The sequence below is a fragment of the Rana temporaria genome, chromosome 6, assembly GCF_905171775.1.
Source record: "Rana temporaria chromosome 6, aRanTem1.1, whole genome shotgun sequence".
Classification (NCBI taxonomy): Eukaryota; Metazoa; Chordata; class Amphibia; order Anura; family Ranidae; genus Rana; species Rana temporaria.
In genome coordinates, this window is record NC_053494.1 from 18,060,266 (window position 1) to 18,074,847 (window position 14,582).

Consider the following 14,582-nt stretch of genomic DNA (forward strand, 5'->3'; position numbering starts at 1 on the left):
GTGTCTCCATAGGGGAGAGCGGAGGAGAGACAGGGCGGTCTCTGCACTGTGTGCGGGGACCGCCCTGTCCGCCGACAGCTCAGCGGGGATCCCCGCTGAGCCGACGGACACACACGGAACGGATCCGCTCCGTGTGAAAGAGGCCTTAAGGACCGCCTAACGCCGATATACGTCAGCAGAATGGCACGGCTCGAAGCTCCGTGACCGCGGGACCCGCGGACCTAATCGCCGCCGGTGTCCCGCGATCGGTCACAGGAGCTGAACAACGGGGAGAGGTGTGTGTAAACACACCTTCCCCGTTCTTCACTGTGGCAATGTCAGTGATCGTCTGTTCCCTGATATAGGGAAAGACGATCACTGACGTCACGCGTCCAGCCCCGCCCCCCTACAGTTAGAAACACATATGAGGTCACACGTAACCCCTACAGCGCCCCCTAGTGGTTAACTCCTAAACTGCAATTGTCATTTTCACAGTAATCAGTGCATTTTTATAGCACTTTTTGCTGTGGAAATGACAATGATCCCAAAAATGTGTCAAAATTGTCCGATGTGTCCGCCATAATGTCGCAGTCACGAAAAAATAATTGCTGATCGCGTTGTAAAGGTTTGTTTTTTATTTTCTAAATAATACATTTTTATAGCACTGATCGCTGTAAAAAAATGCCAATGGTCCCAAAAACGTGTCAAAAGTGTCCACCATAATGTCGCAGTCCCGAAAAAAAACTCAGATCGCCACCATTACTAGTAAAAAAAAAATATTACTGTTTTGTCAAAAAAAAAAAGCATTCGTCGCTAATTAGTCAGCAGTGTTTTCTAGATTACCGAGCTAAATGTTAATTATAAACTTTTTGTGCATGCATGTGATTTTTACTAGTCATTTCTTAATCCCTTCACCAACCAATTATCACTAACGGTGATCGGACTGGTTTTGTATTTTGATTATTTTTGGTGTTTTGTGGCTTTCCATATTTAGTTGTAAGAAGTGTTTATTACTGCTCTCCTCTTTCATTCCCATGCCGTGGCTCCTAAGTATTGCTTGTTTTATTAGCTTGGGAGAACAGCAAGTTGGTTGTGTTTGATGGTCCCAGTGACCAGCCACAAATTATTTTTAGATGAAAGACTTGGCGTTTCAGTTTCCTAGAGGGAAAGTGAACAGTGTTTATTTCTGTATTTAAACGCACAGTTGAAGGTGTGAATACAGATAGCATCTGGAGATCATGTTTGTGCCTCTCCTCTCTTCCCCCTATTTTTATTTATTTTTTCTTCTATCCTATCTTTCTCTTCTCTCTCCCCCCCCCCCCCCCCTGAACATTTCTCTCCCCTCTACTTTTATTTCTTCCCCTCTCCCACTTGAACATTCTTCTCTCTGTCTCCCCTTGTTTCTCCACCCACCCTTTCCACCTAAACTTTTTTCTCTTCCCCCTCTTTCTTTCTTCTTCCCCCTCTTTCTTTCTTCTTCCCCCTCTTTTTCTCTCCTCTTCCCCTCCTCTTCCCCCCCGCCCCTCTTTCTCTCCTCTTCCCCCTCCTCTTTCTCTCCTCTTCCTCTTTCCCCCTCCTCTTTCCCCCTCCCTACTTTTTCTGTCTTCCCCCTTTTAGATACATTTTATTTTTTATCTTCTTTCTCTCCCCCTCTTCTTTCTCTCCCCCTCTTCTTTCTCTCCCCCTCTTCTTTCTCTCCCCCTCTTCTTTCTCTCCCCCTCTTCTTTCTCTCCCCCTCTTCTTTCTCTCCCCCTCTTCTTTCTCTCCCCCTCTTCTTTTTCTCTCCTCTCTCCCCCTCCTCTTTCTCTCCCCCCTCCTCTTTCCCTCCCCCTCCTCTTTCTCTCCCCCCTCCTCTTTCCCTCCCCCTCCTCTTTCTCTCCCCCCTCCTCTTTCTCTCCCCCTCCTCTTTCTCTCCCCCTCCTCTTTCTCTCCCCCTCCTCTTTCCCTCCCCCTCCTCTTTCCCTCCCCCTCCTCTTTCCCTCCCCCTCCTCTTTCCCTCCCCCTCCTCTTTCCCTCCCCCTCCTCTTTCCCTCCCCCTCCTCTTTCCCTCCCCCTCCTCTTTCCCTCCCCTCTACTTTTTCTGTCTTCCCCCTTTTAGATTTTTTTTTCACCGCTTTCACTGGGTTAATTTTGAAAGCTGTAAATCCTTGTGTGACATTATATTATTTGCCTTTTATATGTTAATATGAATTAAAAATGCTTTGTTGCTAAATTTGTGTTTTTTTTTTTTTTTGATCTACAGGACGCAAATGTTTTACAGGGACCTTTGTCTCAAAATGTCCAAGTTTTGAAAACATACATTAATCATAACTTTCTAGTCAATCGCCGTCAAGATGAGTGTCCAAGGGAAAGGTTTCCCTTTGGACCTAGGGGGAAGCTTTACTGAAGATGCACCGAGGCCTCCAGTACCTGGGGAGGAAGGAGAACTGGTCACAACAGATCCAAGGCCGTTCATCCACAGTTACTGCCCTGCAAAAACTGATGGGATCAAAAATGAGACTTCAACAGCGACGCCGAGACGTTCCGACCTGGACTTGGGCTACGAACCCGAAGGCAGCGCTTCACCCACTCCACCATATTTAAAATGGGCTGAATCTTTGCATTCTTTGTTGGATGACCAGGATGGAATTAACTTGTTCAGAACTTTTTTGCAACAAGAGAATTGTGGGGATTTTCTCGATTTCTGGTTTGCGTGCAGTGGCTTTCGGAAGCTGGAGCCTAGTGACACCAAGGTGGAAAAAAGACTCAAACTGGCCAAAGCAATTTATAAAAAATACATTCTAGACAATAATGGGATTGTCTCTCGGCAGATCAAACCAGCAACAAAGTGTTTTATTAAAGATTGTTTACTGAGGCAGCAGATTGAACCTGACATGTTTGACCAGGCCCAAACGGAAATCCAGTCCATGATGGAGGACAATACTTACCCTATATTCCTCAAATCGGATATCTATTTAGAATATACTACACTAGGCGGGGAAAGTCCTAAGATCTACAGTGACCATAGCTCAGGTTCTGGAACAGGGAAGGGTCCAGCTGGATATTTGCCAACTCTTAACGAAGATGAGGAATGGAAGTGTGACCAAGCGGTGGATAATGACTGTGAAAGAGAATCTGTTTCTTCTAACATTATTAATCAGAAACTCATTTTAGAAGCTGCGTCGCATTGTCCAGCCGCATCTAGACGTCTGAGCGATGGAAGAGAGTTTAGGTACGTGTGGATTTATTTGGATTTTTGCTGTTGCTTTTGAGTTGTTGCCTTTCTGTATCTTTTTTAGCACTCCTTTTATGAAGGGCCCCACAAACAATACTCACCTTGCCAGTACTTTGCCAATGCTCTTGCCTTCATCATAGTTAGCAACAATACCTGATACTTCTGGGTGGAATAGAACTTGTTGCATCCTCCTCTGTGATGGTGCTCAGGTTCTTTAGGCCCTAAGCACTGTCACATGACTAAGGGAAGGACACTGCCACTTCCTGTTGTGTCCAAGGCGTAGATTTCTGACAGTTGTGCTGTATGTGCCAGTAAATACCTTATACAGCCCACTTCCTGTTTTTTGTCTGGAAAAAAAAGACTAGGTTATGACGACATTCTCGCTCTTACTCTTGTGAGAGTTTGCCAGGAAGGGAGGGGGAGGGATGAGTCCTTAAGGCAGGGGTTGACAAATTTGCTTGGAATCTAGGAGCCAGCTAAAAAAGTTAGGAGCCAGAAAACGCGCCCCGTCGCGACGAGCTTGCGCGCAGAAGCGAACACATACGTGAGCAGCGACCGCATATGTAAACGGTGTTCAAACCACACATGTGAGGTATCGCCACGATTGGTAGAGCGAGAGCAATAATTCTAGCCCTAGACCTCCTCTAACTCAAAACATGCAACCTGTAGAGTTTTTTAAACGTCGCCTATGGAGATTTTAAAGGGTAAAAGTTTGACGCCATTCCACGAGCGGACGTAAATTTGAAGCGTGACATGTTGGGTATCAATTTACTCTACATAACATTATCTTTCATAATATTAAAAAAAATGGGGATAATTTTACTGTTGTCTTATCTTTTAATTAAAAAAAAGTGTAATTTTTTCCCCAAAAAAGTGCGCTTGGAAGACCGCTGCGCAAATACGGCATGACAAAGTATTGCAACGATCGCCGTTTTATTCTCTAGGGTGTTAGGATAAAAAATATATATAATGTTTGGGGGTTCTAGTTAGAGGGAAGAAGATGGCCGTGAAAATAATGAAAAATTACATTAGAATTGCTGTTTAACTTGTAATGCTTAACTTGTAATACCAACGGCCACCACCAGATGGCGCCAGCTTACACATCTGGTGGTAATAACTTGTAATACCAACGGCTCACCACCAGATGGTGCCAGCCAAGCCAAGTCGCCAGGACCCTATTTCTAGTCGCCATGGCGACCTGGCGCCCGGGATTTGTCGACCCCTGCCTTAAGGGGCCAATGAGAGCTGCAGAGCTTGGTGTGTGCTTCTGTGTAAATCCAGGAAGTGAACTGGCAGCTTTAGCTGCCCACAATTAAAATGGTTGCAGCCAGACTCGGTGGAGGGAGACTTCTGCAGCATATTTGGCAAGTACAGAATCACAGTATATATAAAATAATATGCAAAGTGGTTGGAGGGAAGCTTCAGAATGGCAAAGTTTTTATTACAAATTATGTGAGCAGACTGCAGTTCCCTCTTTAAGTAGTCTTAAAAATGTTCCCTCCCCCTTCTAACACCTATGCTAGCTAACCTGTGTAAAGAAGAGGTATTTACCTACTTTCAGCCCGCTGTGATCCCCTGTGTTAGCCAGCGGCAGCTGCAGAGGAGAGAGCACTTGACAATGGCTGGCAATTCTGGCAACAGCTCCCATGTCTCAGCTGTTGTCGGTGCTCCTTCAGCTCCCATGCAGCTGCTGTTGTCTGAAACAGGAGCAACAGCAGAGCAGGCTGAAAATGGTTAAAGTATATACTTTTTTTTACACGGCAAGCAAAGGTAGGGAACATTTTTAAGACTACTTAAGTTTAGGCTGGAATTCCACTTTCAAGAAGAAGTGTGGGAAATCAAAAAAACAAGCATACATATTCGCCTATGTGGCTGCAGCATTGGGGCAATGGCTGCAGCTGTCCCCCGCCGGCTCCAAGACCGAGAATAGCTCAGGTCTCAATCTCCACATAGTGGTGAGCGGTGATTGTCAGTCATTGCTCTCTGCTCTGCCCCCCCTTAACACTCCCTGGGCTGTAGCTCGCTGTCAGCTGAATCGGGGTCACAGGAGGAGTGCAGAAATAAGTTCACTCCTTTGACCCAGAAGAGAAGTACGGCTACATAAAAGCTTTAGCCATATTTTTAAATATTTGTTTCATGGTGAAAGACGTTTTAAAAAAATTTGGTCTACTTAAGGTTTTGGTGGTTTCTTAGCCTGATCCAAATCAATAAATGAAAACTCCATTCGACGTTGGATTTAGATACAAAAAATGTCATGTGCCATTTGCAGATACGTTTCACGGAATTGTTAAGGGGTAAGGGGGTGGTGAAATTGTGGAATGCTTTACTGCATGACCCGCTAATGGTAAAAACAACAATGACATTTTGATAAACGTCTGGTCGGTTTTCTTGCAGCAGCAGTTTTAACCACTTAAGCCCCGGACCAATATGCAGCTAAATGCCCAGAGGTGTTTTTACCATTTGGCACTGCGCTGCTTTAACTGGTAATTGCGTGGTCATGCAATGTTGTACCGAAACAAAATTTGCATCCTTTTCTTCCCACAAATAGAGCTTTCTTTTGATGGTATTTGATTGCCTCTGCGATTTTTATTTTTTGTGCTATAAACAAAAATAGAGCGACAATTTTGGAAAAAATTCAATATTTTTTACTTTTTGCTATAATAAATATCCCCCAAAAATATATAAAAAAAACAATATTTTTCCTCAGTTTAGGCCGATACATATTCTTCTACATATTTTTGGTAAAAAAAAATCGCAATAATCGTTTATCGGTTGGTTTGCGCAAAATTTATAGCGTTTACAAAATAGGGGATAGTGTTTTTTTTTTTTTTGCTACTAATGGCGGCGATCAGCGACTTTTTTTCGTGACTGCGACATTATGGTGGACACTTCGCACAATTTTGACAAATTTTTTGGACCATTGTCATTTTCACAGCAAAAAATGCATTTAAAATGCATTCTTTATTGTGGAAATGACAGTTGCAGTTTGGGAGTTAACCACAGGGGGCGCTGAAGGGGTTATGTTTCACCTAGTGTGTGTTTACAACTGTAGGGGGGTGTGGCTGTAGGAGTGACGTCATCGATTGTGTCTCCCTATAAAGGGGATGACACGATCGATGCAGCCGCCACAGTGAAGCACGGGGAAGCCGTGCTAAATGATTTTATGAAATCGCGTCGATTTAAATCATCATTTTTAAAGAGCCACTGTCATCTCTGTCCTGCAGTGGCTCCTCCTGTGACCCGCTGTTGACTCACCGACAGTCCCATTTACTTTAATGGGACAGCTGGTGATGTGGCAGTGACACAACAAGGTGAGGGACGTGGCGGCAGCAGGTGAGTGGATGCTCGCTAACACTCGCTGCCATGATAAATCTGAAATGACAGATGCTCTTTAAATGTAAGGACTCATTCTTGCTGGTAGTTATAATCTTTAAAATTTGCAAACAAAATGAAGGTTTTCTATTTAGAATAATAAGCTGTCAGGTTAGTAAAACCGCAATATCGGATCTGATTTTAGGTTATTAGGTTAATCACACATAGTTGAACTACTTCTAAATTCTTTTATTTAATTAAAATGATAACATTGTCAGTGCATGTTATCTCAGCTTGCAGAGCTTGGATTCATTAAAGTGGTAGTAAACTCTGTACTACCACTTTAACCTACAGGTAAGCCTATAATAAGGGCCTATAATAAGGCTTACCTGTAGGTATAAAGAATATCTCCTAAACCTGTACGGTTTAGGAGATATTCCCCCCCGCAATGCGCCGCTGACTGCAGCGGCACATGCGCAGCGGGGATCCTTGGCTAAAGGGCCGGCAGAGAGAAGTCTCCCGCACGCAAGCGCGGGAGTGACGACATCGCCGCTCCAGCCAATCACAGCGCTGGAGCGGCGATACCCGGAAGACACGCTGAGGCAAGATGACATCTCCCTCGGCGTGGACCAGGTAAGTTCCTCTCACCTTGTTCCAAGGTAAGTATTTCACAATCAGCTAGTATGTGGTGCATACTAGCTGATTATGGCTTTTGCTTTTCAGGTTTTAAAAAAAAAAAGACAGCGGGTTTACAACCGCTTTAAATTAGTTTACAAAAAAAAAATTATATTTCAGAATATACAGCCTCATGCTGCATAACTAAGCTCCATTTCATCCTAAATAAACAAAATTATTAATGTATCTTAAATAGAAAACTATCTTTTAGATAGATTTTTTTTTTACTTTTTTATTTGATAAATATCGAAAAAATTACTTCCGCCCATAGCTCTTAAAGGAGCCCCCCCCCCCCCCCCAAGTAAGAAATCTCTGAAAAATCACAGCGACAAAAAGTGCGTCCTCATAACAAGATGTAACAGGTGCACACTAACTCAATCGCCCCTTTTATTATTCCCCGCTTGCTGTACATTATTAATGACAAAATGTAAACCATCTGCACACAGACAGCAGGGAGCATTACATTACACGACCCTACTGTCTCATGAAGGGATTTCATAGGGATCACTTCACCAGCAGTTCCAAAATGAACAGTATACATAACCATGTAGCAATATACAAAATGTATTTAATTACCGGTATACCTTTCTCGCTTCAACCTATCTATGTACTTTAACAAATTCAGCTCTCACATCTGTACCATGGACTATATACTATGGACCAAAGATTAAAATAACGTATGTATCATTTTTAGGACAAGTAAGGCCCCATGCACACGAGACGCTATTACAAACGCCTCTAATCTCAGCTTTTCAAAGGCAAAAACCGGCATTTAAAACGCCCGTTTTTGCCGCGATTTGCGGCGTTTTACCGCAATTTGCGGCTGTCAGCGTTTATCCCCAAAACACTGTAGACCCTCCCCAAGCTCAGAATCAAACTATTTGTGCCGTGTTTTTCCGCGTTTAGCGGCGATTTGCGTCTAAAACGCAAAAGCTGAAAGCTTCTGAACCCAAAATTTTGGGTTTGGAAAAACGGCCCTAAACACAACTGCTTTGAAACGCCAAAAAACTTGATCGTGTGCATGGACACATAGGATAACATTAAATGTGTTCAGGGGCAGTGGAAAAAAAATTCCCAAATGCCTCTGAACTCGAGTTTAGCAGCGTCTCGTGTGCATGGGGCCTAAGGCTTTTTTGATACTGTCTTGCTAAATAGATTTAAATTTTTTTATGAAATCTTTAGGGAAAAGCTGTAACAAAACAGATAAGTTTACATTTTTATTTAAATTGTCCTTTTTAACCATTTGAGCTCCAATTTTGAAAAGTGGTTAAAGTGACACTAAAGTTATGATTCTGGTACAAAACATTAAAAAGTCAGTTACAAATAAGATAAAGGCCTTTTTTTTTTCAAAAACAACCAAAACTATAATACAAACAAAAAAAAATTATATTTAAAGAATAGCAATAAAAAAAATCAGCAGGAAAATAAAGGGAGCGGGTAAAGGTGTTAATTTGGTCTGATTATGATAAACAAAGGATCAAATAGGAACACATTTTAAAAACCTGGGCACAGGTTCACTGTAAAGTAGAACTATGGCCTCCTTTAAAAAAAAGAAAAATGTGCTGCAGCAATAAATATATCTACACTTAGATTCTTTCTAGAGTGGGGGAGCGTGTGGGTCACAGAGGAGGAAGGATTTGGCACAATCAGGGGAGGTAAATGAAGCCTTGTACATCACATAGAAACTGGGATTTGGGACTTGCTTAGGCTGTTATACAGGAACATTAAGTTGTTGTTTATGTAAACATCAGTCTTCCTAGTATTGCTATTTAAAGTTTTTGTTAGATGCTAGACAGTTAAGTTTCTTTTGTCTCTTGGGGACTCCAATTTCAATATCTTGATGCTTCAGCTCCCAGGCCTGCACAACTAATGTGGGCTTTGGGACGAGATCCTGCTTTTGTTTTTTTATTATATACCCCTATTGTATATCCAAGGGAATGCAGGAAGGAGTAGGAATGGAAATGCCCTTCGGTGGGCAAGAGCCCCAAAAACTCCAAGATGGAGGAAGCCGAGCAAAAACCTGTGGGGGAAGATCCCTTTGCTGGAGTCCCCAAGAGATAAAGCTTGACAGAGAACTCTACTTAGAGCTGAAACTTTTCAGGTGAAGTAGTTTATTCCTTTATCTGAAACACTCTGCTAGTAGAGACAAATACTGATAATGGCAATAAATACTCTCTCTTAGAGCTGGTTCACACACAGGCGGCACGACTTTAGGGGCGACTCGGCAAGGCGATCTCAAGGCGACTTGAGAGGCAACTTGCAAAATGACTTAAGTATTGAAGTCAATGCAAGTCGCCCCCAAAGTCGTACAGGAACCTTTTTCTAAGTCGCTCCTATTAGAACGGTTCCATTGACTACTGTGGATCGCCTGACAGGTCGCCCCAGTGTGAACCAGCTCTTATAGTGCAGCGCTGCTAAATATTACGTGAATTATACTTCATAAATTCTAATAATAATATGTGCAATACTGGTAATGGTAACTACACCAAGGTCGAATTTCGGAAGAATTTTCTTTTGAAAATCAAAAATTTTGTGCGCTGATGAATTTCACCTCATGTTCCTATTTTTGTGTCTGGGAATATTCTTTTCTTTCTGGGAATTTTCTTTTCTTGCGCATGCTCATTTCTTTCTCGATTACATTTCTCGCACAATTCTACCATCATTGATTAGAAAATCGTTTGTTTTTCAAAAAAATTACCAACATGTTCGATTATTGAAAATCGGCTGTTGCTGCAGCCCACTAATGGTGTAAAATACCAACAAAAATTCTTAGATAACATTTTCAAAATTCAACCCTTGTATTGTACCCCTAAAAAATATATATATATATATATATATATATATATATATATATATATATATATATATATATATATATATATATATATATATATATATATATTTGGCAATGAGGTCCCTGTAACGCTGTTTTATTTTCTTTGAAAATGTTTTGGGTCTACCATAATCTGAAGCCTGTTTGCTCCTGGAAAGGCAGTTTAATTTGGACAAACAATTTTGGCCTAATAAATTCTATTTAAAGTGCCAGAAGCCATGCACAATCTTCACATTCATACCCTGCCTTAGTAAAGCGAGCTGCCATGGGGTTTTATATAATAAGTGAAAGATCAGTAAGGTATTCCTATCTAAACATGTTCAGTAGGTTCCTTTGGTTATCTCATATTTATGGTTCCTGCAGAGGTCCTCAGCCCCATTATGTAGGGACTATGAGCAATCAGAGAGGTTTGAAAACTAATCGGCTTTTGGAAGAAAAGCTGACACTAGAGTTTGTCCGGCTGCTCATTCCGGTCTTCAAAAATGTGGCCACCCTGATGGTTAAGTGGTAAAATCAAACCTGTCATAAAATTTTAAAGTGGAACTAAAGGGTGAACACTTAACTGCCCAACGATCACTTGCCAGCACCAGCATCTTCTGAGTGCCTGTCTTCGACTCTTCACCTTCTGGCCTCTTGGCTGGTGGGAGGATGAGATCACTCCTGTGCATGCGCAGGAGCTTTGGGCATCTTGGTACTCAGACTGGCCCAACATTTAGAACTGTGCATCTCAGTTTATAGCACCAAAGAGGACAGCAAGCAGACATGTAGGGGCATTTCATTGCAGAAGACCGTGCATGCCTCCTCTGTAATAATTGCCTGCCTGCTCGTTGTTTCTTACAGTGGCACTTCAGTTCTGCTTTAACAGCCAAATCTACTACAAAACCATATGCTATAAAATCACCTCCCTGCTACTCGGATCCCCAGTGCCACGCAGAGAGAGTCCTGGTAGGTCCAGATGTGGGGACCACATGCCATGCTTCCTGCCCCCTCCTATTGGGGTTCAGTCAGTCACCAGACCACAGTACTGCCTCATAGGGAATTGGAGGATGGGAAAGGGGTTCCCATATAGAGTATGCATTTTCTGATGATACTGGGTATTGATGGCATTTCTCTGGGAGTAGTTCTGATAGCGGAACTAAGCTCTCTCAATCCACATTAAGGCCCCTTTCACACTGGGGCGTTTTTCGAGCGTTATTCGAGCGAAGCCTCATCTGCAATCCCAATGTGCTGGTAAAGCACCGCTAAGACCCTAACGTTTTAGGGCGTTTTTGCAGTGCCTCAGTGTGAAAAGGCAAGGCGTTTTTACAGTGCTTTCAATTCATTTCAATGGAGAGGGGCGTTTTTGGAGTGTTTTTTTTCTGCGCCCAAAAGCTGCTCCAAAGATGCTGCTTGAAGGACTCCGTGTGAAAGGGTCCATTGAGATGCATGGAGAGCGTTTTATGAGCGTTTTTAATAGCGCTATTTTTAACGCTTAAACGCTGTAAAAACGCTTCCGTGTGAAAGGGGTCTAACAAATGTTATTCCTTATGCTGCTAGTTTTTGTATATAGATAGAAAGGTATATTATTTTTTATTTTATTTTTTTAACACATTTATTTAGTTGCTCCCTAGTTTTTGGCCTAGGCGGAGACATGTCCGCTGACATCCGACCCGATCCGCTCTGCTAAAAACAGACGTATGGGGACACGTCCCCATCCCTCCATATCGGATCGGGTAAGATCTGATGAAAATGGACATGCTGTCCGTTTTCATCAGATCGATCCATAGGAGACAGCGGTGCCCGACAAGCCCCTCCCCGCTCAGTGAGCAGAGAGGAGCTTGTCATCCGTCGGCTCAGCGGAGATCTGCGGACAGATCTCCCGCTGAGCTGGCGGGAGCAGGCAGACTCCGTAGCGACGTAGTCCGCCTGTGTGAAAGGAGCCAACAGCGATATTTGAACCGATTTTGGGTTAATCACACAGTTGGAGAACTACTCAAATTATTTTATTTAATTACAATAACATTGACAGTGCATGTTATCTCAGTTTTCAGAGCTTGGATTCATTGAGTTTACCAAAAATGTAAATATTGCAGAATATACAGCTTCATGCCATGCTACATAACTAAGCTCCATTTCATGCTAAATTATTAATGTATCGTAAATAGAAAACTTGATAGATTTTTACTCCAAAAGCATTTTATGTAAAAAAAAAAAAATTGCTAAAAATCTGATACAGAATTTTTTATTTTTTGTTTGTTTTTAATTATCGATTTTTATCCACCCTTGCTAGGGGAATGTTTATCAAAGTGATTTGCCAACAAAATGGCGTTTTACCGCGATTTGCCGCGACAAATTGCTGCGTTTCCCCCGCGATTTGCCGCGACAAAACGCGGTGTTTTCCCCCGCGGTTTTGTACAGGTCATTGGCATCAATGTAAAACGATTCGCGCGTCTAAAAAGGGTCCGGGACTTGTTTGAAATTCAGGCGTTCGGCGTTCTTTTAGCGTTTTGCGTTGGAGATGTGAACCATTTATAATGGGGTTAAAAAAACTAAAATTAGTACAAAAAGAGCAAAAAATCGCTACTGTAAGGGGTTCATTTTGTACAAATTTACAGTAGCGATTTGCTCTTTTTGTACTATAAAGGGCATTTTTTTTTTTCAACCCCAATATGTTACTGGGCGATTAATCGATAATGAAAATAATCGATTAATTTCATAATCGATTAGTTGTCGATTAATCGATTAGTTGTTTTGGCCCTAGCGCAAACCAATAAATATACACTTATTGTGATTTTGTTTATAAAAAATATGTAGAATACATATCGGCCTAAACAGAGGAAAAAAATAGTTTTATATATTTTTGGGGTATATTTATTATAGCAAAATGTAAAAAATATTGCTTTTTTTTTTGTTTTCCAAATTGTTGCACTTCTTTGTCTATAGCACACAAAATAAAGACTGCAGAGGTGATCAAATACCACCAAAAGAAAGCTCTATTTGTGGGGACAAAAGGACGTCAATTTTGTTTGAGTGCCACGTCGCACGGCCGCGCAATTGTCAGTTAAAGCGACGCAGTGCCGGCATCGCAAAAAATGGCCCGCTCATTGGGCAGCCAAATCCTCAGGGGCTGAAGTGGTTAATATTCAAGAGCACGGGGTAGATACCCTCTGGGTTTGAATTGTTATGCCAAATTTTAAGACAGTCTTGCCGGAGAATGGATAGATTTCACCCAAATCTGAAGGAAGCTATAGATATCCACTAATCCCTGCTTGAATCGATCGGTGACCTGCTTCTATAAAGAAAAGGCAAACTGGCAGTCTTTTATTTTTATTTTTTTCAGAATTGTGAAAGATCTAGTAATGTTAATTGGCATCCTGTTGTCAGCTCCTACGTGGCCCAGTTATCATAAGAGAGCGCTGGTCGATTGCATTTCCTGCGTTTATTGGGCTGTGTGTTATATTGTCTTAACCCATTGCAACCAGTTAAGTTTTTTTATGTTGCTATTAGCTCATAAAGGCAATCTGGTTGTTTACATAAACTTTTATTGTTCTTTACACTCTCTGATTCATTTGTTGCTGTTAATTATCTGTAAATTGACAGTAATGTACGTTTGTGTTATTTTTATTTTCTTTATGTACCTGTAAAGTGATTGCGTATGTGCTAAGAGTATGTAAATCACATCAAGTTCATTTAAATGCCAAACGATGCTTGTTTTCAGTTTACATACTGAGTGCCTCTCTTTTGTTTCCATTTGCAACTGTAAATGAATGGATGCTGATTGACAATCTTTAAGGCCACCTGTTTTTTTCTACAATGCATTTTCACAAGCTTTCATACATTTTCACCCGAAGAAAATGTATTTAAGTATTTTGCATTATTCATATCGCACAGAATTTCCCACTTGAAGATGTTAAACCGCAAGTTAACTTTTTTATATATATATAATATATATATATTCCAACTTGGACATTTTTGCAGTGACTTTTAGTAGTTTTTATGAATTTGAGTTTTTTTTGTATGATCTTTATTTGAAACAGTATTAAACCAAAAATGTAATATATTGCACTTCGCCAATGTGGTGGCTGCATATGTGTGTTCTTTTTCTTTTTTTTTTTTTTAGACTGTTTTGCCCTGGTTTTCTTGCCAGTAACACGCCTCATTTATTAGAGTGCCCCCCACAGCCGGATGAAGGAGCACAGGAGGCAGATTAGTCTTAGTGTAAGTCTTGGGGAGAGCTGTGTTAGGCCTCATTCACACTTGGGGCTGTCCGGGTCCATCTGTCACGGACCTGAACGGCCGCTCCATGCATCGCTATGGAGCGTCGGATGTCAGCGGAGACATGTCCGCGGTAACCGACCCGATTCGACCCGCTAAAAACAGACGTATGGGGGCCAGGTCCCCATCCGTCCATGCAGACCGGATCGGGTAAGATCTGCCCGACAAGCCCCTCCCCGCTCAGTGAGCAGAGAGGAGCTTGTCATCCGTCGGCTCAGCGGAGATCTGCTTAGTGATCTCCTGCTGAGCCGACAGGAGCAGGCGGACTCCGTAGCGAAGTGTGAAAGTGTGAATGAGGCCTTAGACGTAGTAGCA

At 42.0% G+C, this 14,582-nt stretch overlaps 1 protein-coding gene across 4 annotated transcripts in view; it reads left to right on the plus strand.

Annotated features, from left to right (window-relative positions):
- Positions 1-14,582, plus strand: part of AXIN1 (axin 1) — a 133,784-nt gene that overhangs the window by 60,918 nt on the left and 58,284 nt on the right. For all 4 annotated transcript variants that reach the window (XM_040356364.1, XM_040356362.1, XM_040356365.1 and 1 more), the window contains exon 2: positions 2,222-3,190. In XM_040356364.1, the coding sequence (XP_040212298.1) occupies positions 2,313-3,190 (878 nt within the window). In that variant the 5' untranslated portion in view covers positions 2,222-2,312. The remainder of the gene's footprint in view (positions 1-2,221; positions 3,191-14,582) is intronic.